Raw genomic sequence first — 22,951 nt, 5'->3', positions numbered from 1 at the left:
AACCACGGTAGAATTACCAAATTCAGATTATTTGACAGTAATACAATGCTATTATCTAATAAATAATCTATATTCAAATTTTGCCAGTCGTCACAATAATGTCCTTCACAGCCTCCTTTCTTCCCCTGTTGATAGTGGGAGAAATCCAGGACACAGATTGCCAGCATGTACCATAGCATAGATTTGTGGACAAGTTCCAGAGGGTGAATTCCTGCAAATCCCAGGGATACAGCACCAAAGTGTGGACGATGGGTGTTATCTTTTCTAACAAGGTCTCTTACCAGCTCTGAAGGGAAAGTTCTTCCTTGGGCACTGTGTTCTAGCCTTAGAGGTGGTGGCTATTATATATCATATTTATGATATCGGCTGTTGTACTTAACATTCTTGAGCATTGTCTCCACTTCTTACTAGCCAGTCCTTGTTATCCCAGTTCCTTGATGTAGTTAATAATTATTTATGTCAAACGTTTTTTCAAACCTAATGTTTGTTTTCTCTCCTTATTGTACCCAGCCTGACTCATTTTTGGCAAAAGTAATGTGTCCCCTCAGGTGCTTTACATTAGGAAACCATGATGTCATTCTGTCCCATTGTTGGTGTTTGGCTTTGATCGCTAGTTTGAATAGCCAGATTTCTCCACTTTACAGATATTTTTCCCCCTTTGTAATTAATAAGTAACCTCTTGCAAGATACTTTGGGGCCTGTGTGACTGTTCTGTTTCCAAAAACCATAGCTAGTATCCACTGTTGATTCTTCCCCTTTATCATTTATTATCGTGTTGTTGCAAAAATGGTGATTTTTCCGCCATTATTTTTCCACTTATTAGTTGATATTCTACTGTATGGATGAGATTTTCCCTTTCCATTTACTTATTATAAACCATTCCTTTCATTATTTATTTTGATAACCACATTGTTCCAGTTTGGGCAATAGAAATCCCTTCAAGTTGAAATCTTATCCTTTGACATGCCCCTGTTGACTTTTGAGTACTTCTTACTTTCTGCCAAACCAGAGAGGTTCTAGGTTCATCTTTTACTTTTCTGTACCAGCCTTGGTTGTTTTTCCAAGGAGCTACAATTCCTTATTTTAGTGAAGTCCAATTTATCTTTTATGAATTTTTCTTTTGTTTGGTATCTAAGAAATCTTTATCTAACATAAATGTTTTCTCCTTGGGCTTGTAGTTTTAATTTTAGATCTGTGATCCATTTTGAGTTAATTTTTATATGAGATATGAGGTATGAATCCAAGTTCAGTTTACATGGAGATACTTAATTTTTTCACCACTGCTAGTGAAAAAGCCATCCTTTCTCCTACTGTATTGCCTTTGTCAGTTATCAGTTGTTCATGTGTGTCTGGGTTTATTTTTCAGCTCTCTGTTCTGTGGATCAGTTTGTTTTTATACTGATAACCATGCTGTTGAGTCTTTATATTAATGCCAAGAGATCTTTTAGTAGGAAAACAATAGACAAGATGTTCAGAGAATTTTTTTTTAAGTTTTTAATTCCAGTATAGTTGATATACCATGTTATATTAATTTCAGGTATACAATATAGTGATTCTTTATTTCTATACATTGTACAGTGCTCATCATGGTAAGTATACTCTTTGATCTCCATCACCTGTTTCACCCATCCCCCTACCCACTTCTCTGCTGGTAACCATTAGTTCTCTTTAGTTAAGAGTGTATTTTTTAGATTGTCTCCTTTTTTCTTTGCTCATTTGTTTACTTAATTTTCACATATGAGTGAAATCATATGGTATTTGTCTTCCTCTGACTAACTTCTTTCACTTAGTGTTATACCCTCCAGATTCATCCACGTTATTGCAGATGGCAAGATTTCATTCTTTTTTATGGCTGAGTAATTTTCCAGTGTGTGTATGTGTGTGTACCTTTTCTTTATCCATTTATCCATTGATGGAAACTGGGGCTGCTTCTGTAATTTGGCTATTGTAAATAGTGCTGCAGTAAACATAGGGTTTGATGTATCTTTTCAAATTAGTGTTTTTGTATTGTGTGGGTAAACACTGAGTAGTAGAATTACTGAATCATAGGGTAATTCTGTTTTTAAATTTTCAGAGACAGTCCCTACTGTGTTCCACAGTGGCTGTACCAATTTACATTCCCACCAACAGAACACAAATGTTCCTTTCTCTCTACATCCTTGCCAACACTTGTGTTTTTTATTTTAGCCATTCTGACAGGCATGAAGTGATATCTTATTGTGGTTTGGATTTGCATTTCCCCAATGATGAGTGATGTTGAGCATCTTTTCATGTGTCTGTTGGTCATCTGTACGTCTTCAGAGAAATGTCTGTTCATCTCTTCTGCCCATTTTTTGAATATTGGGTTTTCTAAGTTCTTTTATTTTGGGTACTAACCCTCTATCAGTTTGTTGTTTACAAATACCTTCTCCCATTCTGTATGTTGCCTTTTGGTTTTGTTGATTGTTTGCTTTGCTCTACAGAAGCTTTTTATTTTGATGTAGTCCCAACAATTTATTTTTGCTTTTGTTTTCATTGCCTCAGGAGACATATCTAAGAAAAATGTTGATATGGCTGATGTCAGAGAAATTACTGCCTGAGCTCTCTTCTAGGATTTTTATGGTTTCTAGTCTCACATTTAGGTCTTTCATCCATTTTGAGTTTATTTTTGTATATGGTGTAAAAAGTGGGCCAGTTTCATTCTTTTACATGTAGCAGTCTAGTTTTCCCAGCACTCTGTGCAAGGAGTGTTAATTATGAGGCATCTTATGAGCGGAACGTCAGTGAGGCTTATTTTACGATGACCTGTTACTATGATGAATATTCTGATGCACCTGTTTATGTGCCCTTTTTCCAAGACCAAGCAGTGGTGAAGAGAGAACATGCAAAGCAGTTCAGAGTAAAATCTGCCTTCCGGTGACTAAGAGCCCTGACGTAGAGTATTGGGGAACTGACCTGCGAGCTATCGAGCTGAAGAGCTTGGCTTCTAAGAATACTGAAACTGATCTCTTAGAATTCCTGAAAAAGTTCTTGAGTAAACAGAAAAGTAACATAAGGTATCTGCAATACCAGCATAGCTATTAGGAGAAATTAGGAAGGCCGACTGGGAAGGAAGGCACACCTAAACGGTTTGTGGAAACATGGGGCTAAGAGGCTTCATCATGTGCAGGCTACACAGCAAGTCTTCCATTGCAGTAGTTCTTGAAGGCAGCTACTTAAGAATCTTGATCTCTGACAGAAGACTGCTTTCCTTTTAATCTAGTATCCCAATCTTCGCTGTTATGCATGGAAATAAATTTGATTTTGCATTACCAAAAAAGAAAAGACAGTTGTTGAAGAGACAGTCTTTTTGCTCCAGATCTTCTTTCTTGCTTTGTTGAACATTAACCATGTCGTTATAGGTTTATTTCTGGGTTTTCTATTCTGTTCCACTGATCTTTGTGTCTATTTTTGTGCCAGTACCATACTTGGTTGTTTACTACAGCTTTGTAGTGATACCTCCAATTTTGCTTTTCATTTTCAAAATGGCTTTGGCTATTTGGGGTCTTTTGTGGTTCCATACAAGTTTTAGGATTTCTTGTTCTAGCTTTGTGGAAAATACTGGTATTTTTGGTATTTTGGTAGGGATTGCATTAAATCTGTAGATTGCTTTTGGTAGTGTAGACATTTAACAGTATTTGTTTTTCCAGCCCATGAGCATAGAATGCCTTTCCATTTCTTTGTGTTATCTTTGATTTCTTTCATCAGTGTTTTGTAGTTTCCAGAGTGCAGATGTTTCACCTCTTCAATTAAATTTATGCCCAGGTATTGTTTTTAGTGCAATTGTAAATGGGATTGTTTTTGTAATTTCACTTTCTCTGTTGTTTCATTATTACTGTATAGAAATGCAACAGATTTCTGTACACTGATTTTGTGTCCTGTGACCTTACTGAATTCAGTTCTCATAGTTTTTTGGTGGAATCTTTAGGGTTTTCTATATATAGTATCATGTCATCTGCAAATAGTGAAAGTTTGACTTCTCCCTCACCAGTTTGGATGCCTTTTATTTCTTTTTGTTGTCTGATTGCTGTGGCTAGGACTTCCAGTACTATGTTGAATAAAAATAGTTAGAGCGGACATCATGGTCTTGTTTCCGACTTTAGCGGAAAAGCTTTCAGTTTCTCCCCCATTGAGTATGATATTCTCTGTGGGTTTTTCATTTAAGGCCTTTTCTTATGGTGAAGTAAGTTCCCTCTAGACCTAATTTGTTGAGGGTTTTTATGGAGAATGGATGTTATACTTTGTAAAGTGCTTTTTCTGAATCTGTTGAAATGATCAGATGGTTTTTATCCTTTCTCTTAGTGATGTGATGTATCACATTGATTGATGTATCATGTTGCGAATATTGAATATTACTGGTTGCATCCCAGGAATAAGTCCCACTTGATCGAGGTGAATGATTTTTTTAAGTATTGTTGGATTCAGCGTGCTAATACTTTGTGGAGGATTTTTGCATCTAGTTCATCAGAGATACCGGCCTGTACTTCTCTTTTATTTTGTGGTATCTTTATCTGGTTTTACTCTCGGTAATACTGGCCTCATAGAATGAATTTGAAAGGTTTCCTTCCTCTTCTATTTTTTGGACTAGTTTGAGAAGAATAAGTGCTAACTTTTTATTTATTTATTTGTCTATAAAATAAAATAAATAAAGAAACAAACAGAGACCACAAGTAGGCAGAGAGGCAGGCTCCGGGCTGAGCAGCTCAATCCCAGGACCCTGGGTTCATGACCTGAGCCAACTGCAGAGGCTTTAACCCACTAAGCCACCAGGCGCCCCAAGTGTTAACTCTTTCAGTGATTGCTAGAATTCACCTGTGACGCCATCTCTTCCTAGACTTTTGTTGGTTAAGGGTTTTCTGATTACTGAGTTAATTTCATTGCTATTTATTAGTCTGTTCATTTTCTTTTTTTTTTTTTTCTATTTAGTTTTGGTAATTTCTGTTCCTAGGAATTGATCTATTCCTTCCAGTTTATCCAATTTGTTGGCATATAACGTCTTATAATGTTCTCCTATAATTGTATTTTTGTGATGTTGGTTGTTATTTCTCCTCTCTCATTTGTGATCTTATTTATTTGGGTTCTTTCCCTTTTTGATAAGTCTGGCTAGAGGTTGATCGATTGTATTAATTTTTTCAAAGAACCAGCTCCTGGTTTTATTGATTATTTTCTGTTTAGCTGTCCTGTCCATTGATGTAAGTGGGATGTTAAAGTCCCCTACTATTATTGTATTATTATCAGTGAGTTCCTTTATGTTTGTTGTTTTATATATTTGGGTGCTCTTGTGTTCAATGCATAAATATTTGTGATTGTTACATCTTGTTGGATTATTCCCTTTATTATTATATAGTGCTCTTCTTTGTCTTTTGTTACAGTCTTTGTTTTGTTTTGTTTTTAAAGATTTTATTCATTTATTTGACAGACAGAGATCACAAATAGGCTGAGAGACAGGCAGAGAGAGAGAGAGGAGGAAGCAGGCTCCCTGCTGAGCAGAGAGCCCGACTCGGGGCTCAATCCCAGGAGCCTGGGATCATGACCTGAGCCGAAGGCAGAGGCTTTAACCCACTGAGCCACCCAGGCACCCCAGAGTCTTTGTTTTAAAGTCTAGTTTGCCCCATATAAGTATTGCTGCTACTGCTTTCTTTTGATATCATTTACATAGTAAATGTTTCTACATCTCCTCACTTTCAATCTGCAGGTGTCTTTACGTCTTAAAGAGTTTCTTGTAGGCAGCATGTAGATGGGTCTTGTTTTTTTTTTTAAATCCATTCTGTCACCCTGTGTCTTTTTAAAGATTTCTTTATTTGGGAGGGAGGCAGGAATGGAGTACAGGAAGAGGGAGAGAGGAGCTCAAGGAGACTGTGTGCTAAACATGGAGCCCAACATGAGGCTCAGTCTCACAACCCATGAGATCATGAATTGAGCCGAAACCAGGATTCACTCACATAATCAACCATCTGTGCCACCAAGTTGCCCCACCCTATATCTTTTGATTGGAGTGTTTACTCCATTTACATTCAAAGTAATTATTGACAGATGTACATTTAGTGCCATTTTATTACTTGTTTTGTAGTTTCTGGAGATTTTCTTGGATTCTTTCTTGTCTTTCTCTCTTCCTTGTGTTGCAGATTTTCTTTAGTGATATATTTGGAATTCTTTTTATTCTCTACATGTTTATTAATGGTTTTTAATATATGAGGGCCATTAGGTCTATGTATATAGCATCTTCTAAACACAGCAATCTATATTAAATTGGTGGTTGTTCCAGTTTTAACCCATTCTTCTCTCCACCCCATGTTTTAAGTATATGTTATATTTTATATCCTTTTTTTGGGTGAATTCCTTGACTGATTTTTACAGAAATATTCATTGTTACTGGTTTTGTATTTCCTGCCCTTATACTGTTACTTTTGGTCTTTCCTTTCCACTGGCAGAATCCCCTTCAATTATTTCTTGCAGTGCTGAGTTACGGTCACAAACTGCTTTAAGTTTGTTTGTCTAGGAAACGCTTTATCTCTCCTATTTTGAATGATTGCCTTGCTGGATAGAGAATATTCTTGGGTACAGATTATTCCCACTCAGCACTTGGAATATATCATGCCACTCTCTTCAGGCTTGCCAAGTTTCTGTTGAGAAATCTCCAGCTAGCCTTATGGATCTTCCCTTGTAAGTTAAGGACTTCTTTGGTCTTGCTGCTTTTGAGATTTTTTTTTTTTCTTTGTCACTGTATTTTGCAGTTTCAATTTCAGTATGTCTTGGTGTTGGCCTGATGTTGTTGATTTCGATGGAAGTTCTCTGTGCTTCTAGAATCTGGATGTCTATTTCCTTCTTCAGATTAGGGAAGTTTTCAGCTATTATTTCTTCAGATTAATTTTCTGCCCCCTTTTCTCTCTCTTCCTCTTCTAGGATTCCTATAATACGAATATTATTAACCTTCAATGGAGTCATTGAGCTCCCTCACTCTGTTCTCATGTTCCATATTTCTTTCTCTTTTGTTCAGCTTGATTAATTTCCATTACTTTGTCTTCTAGGTCATTCTTCATTCCTCTGCTTCTTACAGCCTGCTGTTCATTGCATTAAGCATGTTTCTTCTGACCTTGCTTATTGCCGTCTTTGTCTGATTGATTCTTTTTTAACTCTTTTATCTCTGTGGTAAAGTTCTCACTGATGTCTTCCATTCTTTTTTCAAGCTCAGTGAGTATCTTTATGATCACTAATTTAAATTCTCTATCAGGCATGTTACTTTTATCTATTTCGCTCTGATCTCAGGGCCTGGCCTTATCTTATTCTCTTACTTGGGATAAATTCCTCTGTTCTCTGTGCCCTTCTCTGTGTTAGAAAAGCCAGTTATTTCTCCTGCTTCTGAAAGTAATGGCCTTATGAGGAAGGTAGCATGTAGTACCCAGGGCCTGGTGCTGCAGAAAGTGTCTCTGGTGTGTGCTGCTTGTGCTCTGCTATTGTCTTCTGGCTGCTCTACCCTTCAGGTGCATTGTCTGTAGAGGCTCTCTTTGCCTGCTATGGGCAGTATTTGATTCCTGGCCTGAGTGTGCCGAGGTTTAACTAGGTGTACTTTGGTCTGCTTGTGAAATGAGTCCTGTTACCACCTCCACCAGAATGGAAGTCCTGCAAAACTCTCGTCAGGAGGGGTGGCACGGGCTGGGGTTTGTGCTGGTCTTCTGAGGGAGGGGCCAGCCATGCTGGGACTGAGGCAATTGTGACTGAGAAGAGCACTTCCACCAGGGGTTGATGCTTGGTCTAAGCAAGTCAGGCAACCAGTGTTGGCACTTTGTTGCTTTCCCACATGTGACTGTGTTTATTTGGGGGTGGAGCGGGGTGGGAGGAAGGAAATGAAACCAGTCACTCCTTTGTTATTTGAGAGATGTCTCTGTGAACTCTGCCTCTCAGGGACCCTCTCTGAGAGAGAGGAACAAATAGACTTCCCCTCCTGTGTGCCCTAGGTACTCTTACGATTGATCACTTTTTCCACACTGTGTGCTCCTGGGTAGTTTGCCTGCCTTCTCTCTGGGAGCAGCACAGTGCCCCCTGGGGCTCTATCACAGCAAGCCACTGACCTTTAAAACTCCAAGTTTTAGGCCCCACTGGTTACAAAAACTCATGAAATTCAGCCCTTGTTTTCTAAGCCAGTGGCTTGGTGGAAATGTTCTCTCTGTATATTCCCTGTGTGTGTTCTTCTCTCTCTCCCTCTGCTTCTCCCTCTCCCTCTCTAATTCTCTCATCCTTCTCTGTCACCATGGCTCCCTCCCCTCTGCAGCAGCCATAATGTTTCTCCTCTAAATCACATCTCCACACTTCTGCCTGCCTTCTTCATTGTGGCCTCTTCTCTCCCTTTAGTTGTGGAGTTTGTTCTGTCAGTGTAAAAGTCATATGCTGGGGTATTTAGGATGATTTGGTAGTTAACAAGTTGTGTTCATGGTACAAGGTGAGCCTTGGGTCCTCCTACTACACTGCCATCTTCTCCTTTTCTGTGATTTTCCTTTTTTATACTATTCTGATGAGCTTTTTTTGTAGAGTTATATGAGCTTCATAAAAATGAATTGAAGGGGGCGCCTGGGTGGCTCAGTGGATTAAAGCCTCTGCATTCGGCTCAGGTCATGATCCCAGGGTCCTGGGATCGAGCCCCACATCGGGCTCTTTGCTCAGCGGGGAGCCTGCTTCCTCCTCTCTCTCTGCCTGCCTCTCTGCCTCCTTGTGATTTCTGTCTGTCAAATAAATAAATAAATCTTAAAAAAAAAAATGAATTGAAGAGTGCTAGTTTTTCAGTTCTCTGAAAGAGTTTGTGTAAGGTTGGAATTATTTCTTTCTTGAATATATAACAGCATTCAGGGCTTGTGTTTTTCTTTGTGGGAAGATTTTTTACTGGATTCAGGTTTATAAGACTCTTCAAGTTTTGTTTCACTTGAGAAACTGGTAGTTAACTGATTTTCTTGTCATTTACTTGGGTTTACTATACTATGCCTTACCAATTCTTCAAGTATTTCTCTTATTGTGGCAAAATATACATAATGTAAAGTTTACCATGTTAACTTTGTTGTTGTTGTTGTTTAGAGAGAGAGAGAGAGAGAGAGAGCGAGCAAGCGCATGGGGTGGAAAGGGAGAAGGAAAATCTTAAACAGGCTCCATCCCCAGCTCGGAGTCTGACTCAGGGCTTAATCTCACAACCCTGAGATCATGACCTGAACTAAAATCAAGAGTCACACATATAAGCTACTGAGCCATCCAGGTGCCCCCATTTTAATCATTTTCAAGCCTGTAATTTCATGGCATTAGGTACAATTATTATGTTGTGTAACCATCACCACCATTCCCAGAACATTTTTCATCATCCTAAATAGAAATTCTGTACTTATTAAGCAATAACTCATTTCACCCTCCCTGTCCTTGGTAACCTCTGTTTCACCTTCTGTCTTTCTGAATTTGCCTGTTGTAGATACCTCATATAAGTAGAATTATGTATCATTTCCCCTTGTTTGCCTGGTTTATTTTATTTAGTATTTTAAAGGATTATCAGTGTTGTGGCATATATCAGAATTTCATTTCTTTTAATGGTCAGATAATACTCTATTTTACAGATAAAAAACATTTTGTTTATTCCTTCATCTGTGATGGACGCAGCCACCACTCCACTGTTGTGAATAATGCTGATGTGGACAGTGGTGTACAAATACATGTTTGAGTCCTGTTTTCAGTTCTTTTGGGCATATACCTAGGACTGGAATTTCTAGATCATATAATTATTCTATGTTTAACTCTTTGAGAACTGCCAAACTTTTTTCTACAGCTGAATTTTATCTGCTGTATGCCACCTGCAATGTATGAGGGTCTGGTTTCTCCACATCCTCCAACCTCTGCAACACTTACGTTCCTTTTTTGTGTAATAGTCATTCTTGTGGTGTGAAGTGGTATCTTGTTGTGGTTTTGAGGTACATTTCCCTAATAACTAATGATGAGAATAATTTCATATGCTTACTTGTCGTTTATGTATCTTTTCTGGAGATGTGTCTATTCCAAATCCTTTGCCTGGTATGGAATTTTTGTTGTTGAGGTGTGGGGTTTCTTTATATATTGTGGATATTAAAGTCTTATTAAATATATAATTTGCAAATGTTTTTCTCCTATGTATTGTCTTTTCACCCTCTAGATAGTGCTGTTTGATGTACAATAGTTTTAAATTCTAATTAAGTCAAAGTGCCATCATGCATAATAACACAGTAGGACTTCGTAGGGGTCGTTCTTTTCAATGAAACAACCAATAAACTGGAGAAAATGACTAGAGTCAACTATTTTAAACTCTGGACTTTGGTCAGACTCTTAAAGGAATCAGGAGAGAGTTTGGTTGAAGGGAGGGGGTGTTGCTCTTTGGTGGAGGGCTCCAAAAACTTGGGGTTGTGTGTTTTGATTGGTCTAACAGATTCCTGAGGACTGAACATTGATGTTTGCTGGAATTTAAAATGTCAGTACCTTCTTTACCTTTTGGAGCTAGATATTTAAGGAAATCTTTGTCAGGTTACTGGCTGGCCACCAGACAGCATTGAACAGAAACTTCAGTGACTACATTCAACAACGAATATATACATACTTTGCAAAATAGTTTGGAAAAGTCACAAATGAACTATTTCCTCCATCAACAAGGAAAAATCAGCAATCCATGAAGAGTGGGACCATCAGAGTTCCCTCCCCCTCAACTTCCCTGCTTCTTAGATTCTTTAATGTCTTTCATTACATTTAGGAGGTTTTCATCCATTATTTTTTCAGATTATCCCCACAGATCCCTCAGGTTCTGTTAAACTTTCTTCATCATTATTTTCATTCTACTCTTCATACTAGATTGCTGATTATTTCTTCTACCTGTTCATACCTGCCATTTCTGTCAAATTCTTGTTTCCTATGAGTGAATTATATTTCTTGGTTTCTTTAAATGTTTTCTAATTTGCCGAAAAGTGGACTTTTCAAGTAGCATGTTGTGGTAACTCTGGAAACCAAGTTCTCTTCAGGAATTGATTTTGTTGCTTGTTGAGGTCTTCAGTTGTCTGTTTGTATAGTGACTTTTCTAAACTGTTTTTGCAAAGCCTTCCTTGTGCTTATTACTGACCTGTTACCTTGGCACTCAGCCTGTGACATCTCAGAGGTTTTTGTTTTTTGTGTGTGTGTGTGTCTGTCTGTGTCTGTGTGTCTGTGTGTGTGTGTGTGTTTTAAGTGTTTATGCCTCTCTAGGTGTTCCAGTAGATGCCACCAAAGAAGCTGCCGTTTCCTGGGGATGCTAAATAAAGCCAGGCATCCTAACTGACCCTCAGGGAACGTTATACTACCCAAATCACACAACTCTAGAATTTTAGAGTACAGGATCTTTACTGTCCACCATGAAACCAGCCAGCCACTTGAGGAATGCAGGCTGCTGTCCCTTACATTGCAGCAAGATTAAGGAAAGATGCATGGTCATTGGTTTACCCAAGCAGCTCTTTTACCAAAAGTTAGTAGCCTCTGTCCATTAAGCATTTCTCTCGATTTCTGTAAATGTCTGAGTAAGCTCCAGAGTTCTGAAGTAGTGCAGATAGTGTTTTTCCAGCTTAATGTTTGTTTTAGTGGACAGACCAACCCCAGAAGATGCCATGTTTTGGACATCCTTTGCCATTTTTACTGCTGTTTTTAATTTTATATATATATATATATATATATATATATATATATATGTATTTGAGAGAGAGAGAGAGTGAGTGCATGAGCAGGGAGAGTGAGAGATGGAGAAGCAGGCTCACTAAGCAGGGAGCCCAATGTGGGGCTCTGTCCCAGGACCCTGAGATCATAACCTGAGCTGAAAGCAGATGCTTAACTGACTGAGCCACTTAGGTGCCCCATTTTTACTGCTATTTAAAAGTAAATCACAGATTTCATTTGGCATTTCATCCTTAAATACCTTCACTTGAATTTCCCAAAATAAGAACAATCACCTGGATAATCCCATTCATTATCATGGGTAACTAAAATAGCTATTATTTCTAATATTCTAAGACAAGTGGGATTTCACGTTTGCCTTCTTGTACTCAAAATGCCCTTTCTGGCTATTTTGTTCAAACCAGAATGCACTCAAGGATTGACCACATTTAGTTACTATGTTTCTTTCTTTCTTTTTTTTTTTTTTTTAAGATTGTTTATTTATTTGACAGATCACAAGTAGGCAGGCAGAGAGAAAGGGAGAAGCAGGCTCCCCGCTGAGCAGAGAGCCTACTATGGAGCTCGATCCCAGAACCCTGAGATCATGACCTGAGCCAAAGACAGATGCGTAACCTACTGAGCCACCCAGATACCCCAGTCATTGTGTTTCTTAAGTCTTTCTTGATATAGAAGAGTTCCTTCTCCTATCCCTGTTTCTATTATTTGGACTTGGTGGAAAAAACAGGTCAGTTGGAGTGATAAAATACTTTGCATTCTGGGTTTCTGTGGTGTTTCTTTATATGCTCTTTAAGTTATTCCTCTCAACTAAAAGTTTAGGTGATTAAATTCAGGTTTAACTTTGTTAGATAATATTCCATAGAAGATGCTATATTCTTCATATTGCATCACATCAGGAAGCACAGAATGTCAATAAAGATTTGCTAGTAGGATAGTATTGAGGTTGATTGGCCAAATTATATATTATAAAGTTATTTATCTCTCATGTAGTGCATCATAATTGATCTTTAAAGATATTTCTGCTGGGTTTAGAGGTCTGGCGAGGCAATTACTTTTGTATTTAACACTTGGAAAGATGTCTTTCTACTGTCTTCTGATTTCCATTGTTGCTGATGAGAATTAGGTGATTAGTCTTACTTTCATCCTGTTTGATGATAATCCATTTTTTTTCTTTTAAGATTTTTTCTCTTGGTGGGATTTATCGCATCTACAAAATTCTTAGCTGTATTTGTTCGAAGTCCTTTCTAAGACGAGTAAATACTTGTTTTATATTCTATATGTATATGTCTATTTCTGGAGTCCATTCTGTTCCGTTGTTTGTATTTCTGTTCTTAGGTAAATACCATCCTGTCTTGATTACTATAGCTCTATAGTAAGTCCTGAAATCAGATCACATAAGTCCTCCAAATTTGTTATTTTTCGAATTGTTTTTGCTATTCTCGGTCCTTCTGCATGTTCATATAAATTTTAGCATCAGTTTGTCAGTTTCTACAAAAAGCCTGCTGGGATTTAAATTGGGATTGCACTGAATCTTTAGCTCAGTTTGGAGAGAAGGAGCATCTTACCCATATTGAATGTTCCAATCTAGGGACAAGTTTAATGTCTATTTTAAGGGTGATCATTAATTTTTGTTTCTTAGTTTTCATTATACAAGACTTCATATAGTTTGTTAAAAGTATATCTAAGTATTTCATGTGTTGTTTTGTTTTGTTTGTTTTTATGTGTGTATGCTTTACAATTTTTTACATAGATGATTATGTTTCCTGTAACTTAAAACAATTTTACTTCTCCCTTTCCAACCTGTTTATCCTCTATTTCTTTGTCTTGATTTATTTTGTACTAACTAAAACAGCTTGGAATAGAAGTTGTGAGTGGAAGTCATTTGCTTTCTTCTGAGTCACACAGTAAAGCATTTACTGTTTCATCATTAAATATGTTTAAGAGTTTCATACATTACTTTTGTCAGGTTGAGGAAGTTTCCTTCTGTTTCTAGAGTGCTTAAAGTTTTTATGTTATATGGGTGCTCAATTTTTCAAGGATAATCATTTAACTTTTTTTCCTTTATTTTGTTAATATAATGAATTAGTTTAATTAATTTGAATGCTCAACCAGCCTTGTATTTCTGTAATAAACTTAACCCCACGGTGTGTTATCCTTTTTATATATTTCTGAACTTGGTATTCTGATATTCTGTTAATGATTTTTGTTCATCTTTGTTCATGAGACATACTGATCTCTACTTTTCTGTCCTAGTATTGACTGCAACTGATTTTAGTATCAGGGCATTACAGGCCTTATAAAATGAGATGAGAAGTGTGTTCTTTCTCTGTTTTCTAAGAATTGTGTAGAGTTGATATTCTCTTCATTAAATGTTTGTTGAATTTACCAGTGGATCCTTCTAGAGATAGGCTTTTTTCTGTGGCAAGTTTTTAAGTACAAAATCAGTTTCTTTGATACAGGGCAATTCCATTTTTCTGTATTTTTAAGATTTTAGATAATTGTGTTTTTCAGAAAATTAATACATTTAATCAAGTTGATCACAATAATCCTGTACTACTTTTTTAAGGTCCACACTATCTGTACAGTGACCTCTATTTTTCTTATTATTTTTTTGATCAGTCTAGCTAGAATATTAATTTTAACAACCCTCTCTCCCTCCCGACCTGACTTCAGTTTCATTGCCTTGTTTTCCTTTATTACCATTTTCTTTTCTTCTCCCCCCACCCCAGTAGTTTCTACTCATTATTTGCTTCATTCTACTTTCTTTGGGATTAATTCGTAATTCTTTTTCTAAATTCTTGACATGGAAGCTTCCTAGATCATTGATTTTTTTTTTTTTAAATGCCTTTCTTCATTAACATGATAATCAGTTGTTTAGTTTCCACAGATTTGGGGATTTTCCAGTTCTGTTTCTAATTTCCAAGTTTATCTCATTGTGGTCATGGAATGGATTGTGTGTATATTTAGTTCTTTTAATTTATTCATATTTGTTTTGTTGCCCAGCATATGGTATATCTTGGTAAATATTCCAATCACACTTGAAGGATATATATTCTGCTAATGTTGGGTATTCTTTAAACATCAATTATATCAAGTTATTTGATTCTTTTGTTCAGGTCTTTTATATCTTTCTAAGTCTATGTCTTACTGATTTCTCAGGAAAGTTGAAACCTCTATCATGTGGATTTGTCTGTTTTTCTTTTCAGCTGTATCAGTTTTTAACATTGTGTTATGAACCTCTGTTAATTAAATGCCTGTGCATTTAGGATTTATACTGTCTTTGTAAGGAATTGACCTGTATATTATTACACATTGTCCCCAAATTGTATCTGTTAATGGTTCTTGTTCTGTTGTGTACTCTGATATTATTATAAAGTCCTCCAGATTTTATAGGCTTATTGTTGAATGTGTATCTGTTTCTGTCCATTGATTTTTTAAAAAAATTATGTATGTATTTAATTGGGTTTCTTGTAGGTAGTATTTAATAAGGTCTTTTGTTATATACATGTGTATGTATGCTTAAGTAGGAAGCCATCGGTGGTATTGATAGCACCATGGACAGAGCATTATTTTGTACTGTATAGATCCTCTACTTTTTTTTTTTTTTAATAGATTTTTATTTAGGGGTGCCTGGGTGGCTTAGTGGGTTGGGCCTCTGCCTTCGGCTCAGGTCATGATCCCAGGGTCCTGGGATTGAGCTCCGCATCGGGCTCTCTGCTCAGCGGGGAGCCTGCTTCTTCCCTTCCTCTCTCTCTGCCTGCCTCTCTGCCTACTTGTGATCTGTGTCTGTCAAATAAATAAATAAAATCTTAAAAAAAAAAAAGTTTAAAAAAATAGATTTTTATTTATTTGTCAGGGAGAGAGAGAGAGAGCACAAGCGGGCAAAGTGGCAAGAAGAGGCAGAGAGAGAAGCATGCTCCTCACTGAGCAAGGAGCCCGATACGGGACTCGATCTCAGGACCCTGGCATCATGACCTGAGCCGAAGGCAGCGGCTTAACTGACTGAGCCACCCAGGCGTCCCTAGATCCTCTACTTTTTAGAACTCCAGTGGATGTTGAACTATAGATTCCTGATTGGTGGTGATCCATTGCATGGTCCTAGCATTCAACTCACTTGTGTCTCTGATCCACAGTGTTTAATAAGAGACTTTAAATCCACATGTCTCTTTTGTGGAGATGAGTAGTCAGAGTTGCCAATCATTCTTGGTACTTAATGTCAAAACAGAAACTCTGCATTATGCTTAGGTTTAGAAACCAAAACTTCACAAAAAGGAGATAGCAGATAATACTCATATCTCAGAACCCAAAAGCTGTAAACATTTAATTTGTAGAAAAAAGAATAAGACCAGTAGGTTCATTTTAATTCTACATGCTTTTATAAGTGTATAATTCTACGTGCTTTTATAAGTGTATAATTTCATAAGTGTATAATCCTGTGACTCCTGTTTTATAACCTTATCCATGTTTCATGATTTCATTTAGCAAACATAGAAATTTACATTTAGACAGATAATGAACATATAACTCCAATAGTCCTTTTCCTTTAAAATGCAGAAAAATATAATACTGAAGTATCATTTCAATAAATAGGTGATTTCCTTGTTTAGCTTCTTCCCAGGACATTCTCCATATTCTTACTTTTAGTATCAGTTAAGAGAAGCAATTTATAGCATTTATGAGATCCATTTGTTTTACTCTTTCTTTTAATTATAAAGTTGACTTCCTGCTTGTCTTTTGGATTTCAACTTTTCCCATTCCAAAAATGGGAGTTGAATTGTTTTCACATTATTCCCAGTCTTCCCAGAATAGTGTGTCAAAGGAATCACTTCCTTCATATAGGTGTCAGCTGTTTACTGTATGATATGCAATGTCTGGTTTTTCTTATTCTCATAAATCGTGAGCTTAGAATGAAGTTTGGGTAGAGACACAAATTTAAGATACACTTGACATTTAGTCCCCATTGTTACTTTTATTTATGTATTTGTTTTCCTGTTGTTACTTTTAGGTAGAGGTGCATTTATGGCTCTGAAATCATATATAGCATTAGTAGAGCATAGTTTGAGGGAATCAGACAAATGAGGTCATACTGATCCTTTCAGAAGGTATCCCTTAGTACCTGATTTTAGTTGGAAGGTACAAAGTTTGTAATGCACAGGTTTATCAGCCTGACATCAGTAGGCCCTTTTTATACATTTATTCATATAATCCTTATTACAGTCCTGCCTCGTATTTGTTCTAATGAGTGTGAAGCATTTAGCACAATAACTGGAACATAGCAGACTCTCAGTATGGTCACCATTATCATTTACTGTTGTTTTACAGAAGAGGAAATAGAAGCTCAAAAGGATTTAAGGGTTATAGAGCAATCAATAAAAGGAACAACCTAGTTCTATATTGTTTTGAACTCCATATTTTCTCTCTTTTTATTTAAATGAGTTCCATGTAGAATGTGTACAAGATGTGTCATTAGGCAGGATTCAAATCCCACATTTGCCACTTAGTAGTTTTATGACCCTGGGCAAGTAATGGTGGCCAGTTTTCTGATCTGTAAGATGGGGATAATATTTATTGATTTGCTAGAACTGGTTTGCTCTGAGGATTAATAGACATCTAGTAACTAGTCTAGAGTTAGAAGAGAGCTCTGACAAAAGCCAGCAGGTCTTTCACTGGGCCTCTGGTCTCATTTGCACCCATTCATCTCCCCTTGCTTTTAGGCCTTGGAAACAGTTTAGTTCAGGAACAATGGATGGTTTGAAGTCAGTACTGGAGAGGAGCTGCTGCTGCTTTCCTCTTTCCTCTAGCCACTCTCCAACTTGTGTGCTAATCATTGCCTTGGCTTTTCTTTATAGTTAATTATCTATGTATGCTTTCCTATTTAATATTTTATTTGGATTGTATTTGGAGTTTTGAACTTAAATGGTCAATATTCTTCTAGCACTCCCTTTCTTCACTCAACATAATATTTTTTGGGACTCAGTCATATCGATATCTGTAGGTTAAGTGAATTGATTTCATTGCTGTAAAGTATTTTATTATTCAAATATATCACAGTATTTTGTTTCTACTGTTGATGGACATTTGGATTGTTTCCAGTTGTGAGCTTTTATAAGAAATGCTGTGATGAACATTCTTCTTTTTTTTTTTTTTTTTTTAAGATTTTATTTATTCATTCGACAGAGAGAGATCACAAGTAGACAGAGAGGCAGGCAGAGAGAGGGAGGGAAGCAGGCTCCCTGCCAAGCAGAGAGCCCAATGCGGGACTCGATCCCAGGACCCTGAGATCATGACCTGAGCCGAAGGCAGCGGCTTAACCCACTGAGCCACCCAGGCGCCCCCCTGTGATGAACATTCTTGAACATACCTTCTCATGCTGAAGTATAAGAGTTTCTCAGTGTTGGAATTGTGAATCATATGGTATGTGTATTATTAAAGGAGTTTATCACTTACCAAATACTTACTGAGCACTATGCCAGGGATTAATTCATGGACTAATATCCTATCTATCAAAATGACATGATCTTTTAACCCGTGGTTTTCTAAACATATTTGTAAAGTGTAGCAGTACAGAGCCTGCACTTGGGTCAGTCAGCCAAGGGTTCAAATCATAATTCCAATACTGTGTGACCTTGATCAGATTACCTGGAGTTTCTGATCTGTTTCCTCATCTTTATGAGGATAATGCAGTGCATATAAGGAGAACACTGAAGAAATGTTAGTTCATTTTAGGGTGTTTTTGTTCTGTTTTTTTTACTTTATATTTTGAAATAAATAAAAATAGATTGATGGGAATTTACAGAGAGATCTAAGGTACCCAGTTTTTCCCAATGATTACATCTTCTGTATCTAGTACAAATCAAAACAAGAAAATTAGCACTGATAAAATAGTGCCTATAGTTCTTTGCCATTTTATCACATGTGTAGATTCATATATCCATCATCACAATCAAGATACTAGCGTTCTTGTTTTATTCCATCATCACCAAAGCTCTCTTTGTAGTCATATCTACCCTTTCCTTTCCCCATACTCCATCCCTAAATTCAGGCAAAGCACTAATTATTTTCCATCTCTACAATCTTATTTTGAGAATGTTATGTAAATGGAATCATTCATAAGTGGCCTTTTGAAATTAGCTTTTTTACTCAGAATGATAATCTTCATGTGTTTTGCCCATTTTTTTAATGGATGTTTGTTGTTTTCATTGTTGAGGTTTGAGGGTTCTTTATATATGGTGAATCATTTCTCAGATCTGTGCTCTTCTAGTTCCTTTCCTTTTCCACATAAATATTGGAATAACATTGTCTATACTTAAAAAGTGTATACTTACTTGCTTAGGATTTTGATAGGAATATACTGGTCTGTAGGTCAGTTTGGAGAGTATTGACATCTTTACTGCAGTGAATCTTCCAATCCATGAACACAGTATATCTCTCATCAGCATTTTGTACTTTGAGTGCTAAGATGCTTTTACACATCTGTCAAAAATGAATTGGCCCTACTTGTTTGGATCTATTTCAGTTGTCCTGATTTATTCATCTTTGTCTATCTCTTGATCAGTAACAGACATTCTTGATTATAGGAGCTATGTAATATCTTGAAATTAGATAGAATAGTTCCTCTTTCTTGTTTTCAGTATTGACTTAGCTACTATTATACATTTGCTTTTCTATATAAATTTAAAAATCTTGTCTATATCTACAAAAAAATGTTGCTGGGATATTAGGAATTGTGTAAAAACCACAGCTCACATTAAGGAGAATTGGCATCTTTACTACACTAATTACCCCTATCCATGAATGCTGTGTGTCTCTCCATTTATTTAGATGATTTTTGTTTGTTCTCATCAGCATTTTATAGTTTTCGGCATATAAGTTCAATACATGTTTTGCCAGGTTTACACCGAAGTGTTTCAGTTTGTTCAGAGCCAATTTCCAAATGGCTTTTCAAATTCTCTCATCCTGGGTAAGTCATGGTAGTTTGTATTTTTGAGTAATTTGTTTTACTTACATTGTTAAATTTCTGTGACTAGTGTTAGTATTCCTCTATTATCCTTTTGATACCTGCATCATCTGTAGTGCTATTCCCTTTTTTTATTCTTTGGTAAATTGTGTCTTCTCCTTTGCCATCTTTAGTCTTGCTAAAGGTGTGTTAACTTTATTGGCCTTTTCAAATAACCGGCTTTTTGTTTGATTGACTTTAGTTATCAATTCCATTAGTCTCTGCTCTTATATTTATTATTTTCTGTCTTTTGTAAGATTGAAATTGAATAGTCCATGTTTCTTATGCTGCCTCCCTTAACATCTGGAAGAGGAGGGCCTCCTCCTTACTACTGGTGGATGGGGTTGAAGTCTCTTGTTACATTTTGATACCTCTCTTGGTAATGGGGGGGTGGGCATGGGTGTCTGTTCAACACTTCCCATTGTTCTTCATTGACCTATGTAAGGAGTGGGGACAGAGGTTACTGGTAGGCAGTAGTAAAAGTTCTGAGTATCCACTAGTCTTTTTCTAACGCCAACCCAGCACAGAGGTAGAGGAGTACCGCATTACTGTCCTGGAGGGGCAAAATTCAGGCTTTTCCCATGATCTCCACTAATACTGCAGGGGGCCAAATTAGCGCCCAGTAAGGATGAAAGCCACAGCTCCCTACCAGTCTTCTCTGACAGACACAGCAGTGTGTGGTTGGGGGTACTTGGTTTCTACTTGGCCAGGGTGGAAGTCTAGGCTTCCCACTAGACCTTTGCTGGTGGGAAAAAGAGCACAATTTTATCTGTTGTGTTTGGCTGGAGTAGAGCAATTATTGTCTACAAGTTTTGTCTTGGTGAGCTGCCCATTTCCTGGTCCTTTGGATAAAGAGAGCAGGTTTCTGTGGGATTTTTTTGTTTGTTTATACCTGTTGATGTACATAGGATGGTGATTTCATGACTGCCTACTTTGGAATATATGAGGCTAAAAGAAAATCCAGTGAACTCATTACTGTGTCGCCCCTCAGGTCCTGAGGACTCTAGCTAGTCTGCTGTCTTCCCTCTCTCTTTCAGTCTTCTTATGATTGTTTTGTATAGAACACCTAGAGGTTTTAGCTCTATTATTCTAGAGGAATAAGGAAAAATATGTTTATTCAATCTTACTCTTTCGTGAAATGCTTTGTCACATACTTTGCAGATTGTTGTTATTAATTCATTGTTAGTAGCACATATTAGGTATATCTTTCCCAGGTTGGTCATTGTCTTGTCACTTTCTTCATGGTAATCTTTTGACTAGCTGTAGTTCTGATCGTAAATGAAATCAAATTCATTAACCTTGCCCTTAATCTCTTGGTTTTTGTTTCTTTAGAAATTTATTCCCACTCTAAGGTTACACAGATGTTCTCTTATATTTCTTTGGAAAGTTACAATGTTCTTAATCTTTTGAAAGAACTATTGTTTTTAATTGGGTAACGATCTAATTCATCCCCTCCCACTTTGGAGAACTATAGCACCCTGAAAAGTTCATCCCTTTTCGCATTGATCCCTAGTGCCACATCTATCCTGTATAAAATGTACTTAAATATGAGCCTATTTCTGGTATTGTGTATGTGTATTCTGTTGTACTTTTTTTTATCCTTACATAAATTTTACACCATTTTAATTACCATAGCTTTAGAATAAGTCCTTCACTTGGTAGGCATATCCCCCAGCTTGTTGAAATTCCTGTTAGGATAATTAAAATTGCATTGAATCTATAGATGCATTTGGGGAGAATTGGTATCTTTTACCATCGTGAACATGGTTTTTCTTTACTTAGATATATTTTAATATTTCTAAATACAACTTAACATTTTTCTCCACAGTGACCTTATATATTTAAAACAATTATTTCCGAGTACTTGGTATATTTTTGTTATTGTTGTAAAATGGGTTCTTTAAAAAATTTGTTTTTTGCTTGTATATACAAATGAAATTGACCTTTGGATTACTTTATATTCATTCTTATGCATTTCATTTTACAAAAAAATGTACCTGGGAACTTTATCACAGTCTCCTTGGTAGAAATTACAGCATCAAGTGAATATTAGATTTTTAAAATTTTAATCAATTTAGATTTTAATTCATTAATTAGTTTTTACTTACTGTTTTACCAAGCACTATGAAAGATTATTCTCCCCACCCCAAGACACATATTTGCCTTGTTAAAGGAAACACAATAGTGTTTCTTAATCTCACATGGAGATTTTAGGCAAAACAAGTAGGTTTGTACTCCCCTTTCAGAAATCCTAATTCTGTAGGTCCAAAGAAAACTGGAAGTCCCTTTTTAAAAACTCCACACAAGATTTTGAAAACCACTGCCAAGGGGAGTTGCTAACCGATAAAAGAGCAGCCCATGGGGTTATTAGAGGGGCATCTCATTTAAAATAATGAACTTTTATTCATTATTAAATAAACTAGGTGTGGGATATATCTGTATGTGTACATACATGCATACATATAATCCACGTATATATATAAACTGGATTGCTTTGTGTTAAGTAATAATAGATAGGACTTTGAAGAAAGTGGGCATTGTAAAAAAAAACCCAGTTACAGTTTGAATGAGATGTGCTTGTTTGGTGTTTAGCGTATTTGTATTAAAACTTGGGATGAGAGCTCATGGATATAGAGAACAAATTGGTGGTTGCCTGAGGTGTAAAGGGTCATGGGTGGGTGAAAGAATGAAGAGGGTCAAAAGGTACAGATTTCCAGTTATAAAATGAGTAAATCATTGGGTTGTAATGCACAGCCTGGTGACTGTACTTTATGCTGTATTGCATATTTGAAAGTAACTAGAAGAGTGGATCTTGAAAATTCTTACCACAAGAAGAAAACTTTTGTAACTGTGCATGGTGACAGATGTTAACGAAACTTAGTGTGGTGGTCATGTTGCAGTTATATACATTCAATCAAATCATTATGCTATGCAAACCAAAAAAACTTAGAATGCAATTTTGTTTTCCCCAGTTGGAGTCATTCGATGTCCAGTTTGCAGCCAAGAATGTGCAGAGAGACACATCATAGATAATTTTTTTGTGAAGGACACTACTGAGGTTCCCAGCAGTACAGTAGAAAAGTCTAATCAGGTAAGTGTACTAATTAAGTCTTAAACATTTTGCTTCCTCTTAATGAGGTGGCCTGGATTGTTGAAGGACTCTAAAATAAAAGGTGTCTGACATTGACCATTATGTCTATGAAATTATGTAATATTTTAAAAGGGAATAGAGTAATGAATAATTCATCTTAA

At 36.6% G+C, this 22,951-nt stretch overlaps 1 protein-coding gene across 2 annotated transcripts in view; it reads left to right on the top strand.

The window, feature by feature from the left end:
• The window catches only part of LOC111152016 (tripartite motif containing 24), a 92,988-nt gene that overhangs the window by 13,547 nt on the left and 56,490 nt on the right, over positions 1–22,951 (top strand). For both annotated transcript variants that reach the window (XM_022510286.1, XM_022510285.1), the window contains exon 2: positions 22,672–22,790. In XM_022510286.1, coding sequence (XP_022365994.1) covers positions 22,672–22,790 — 119 coding nt within the window. The remainder of the gene's footprint in view (positions 1–22,671; positions 22,791–22,951) is intronic.

Source organism: Enhydra lutris, unplaced genomic scaffold, assembly GCF_002288905.1.
Source record: "Enhydra lutris kenyoni isolate GAN:26980312 unplaced genomic scaffold, ASM228890v2 scaffoldscaffold27, whole genome shotgun sequence".
Lineage (NCBI taxonomy): Eukaryota > Metazoa > Chordata > Mammalia > Carnivora > Mustelidae > Enhydra > Enhydra lutris.
This window is presented reverse-complemented; position numbering and strand designations above follow the sequence as displayed.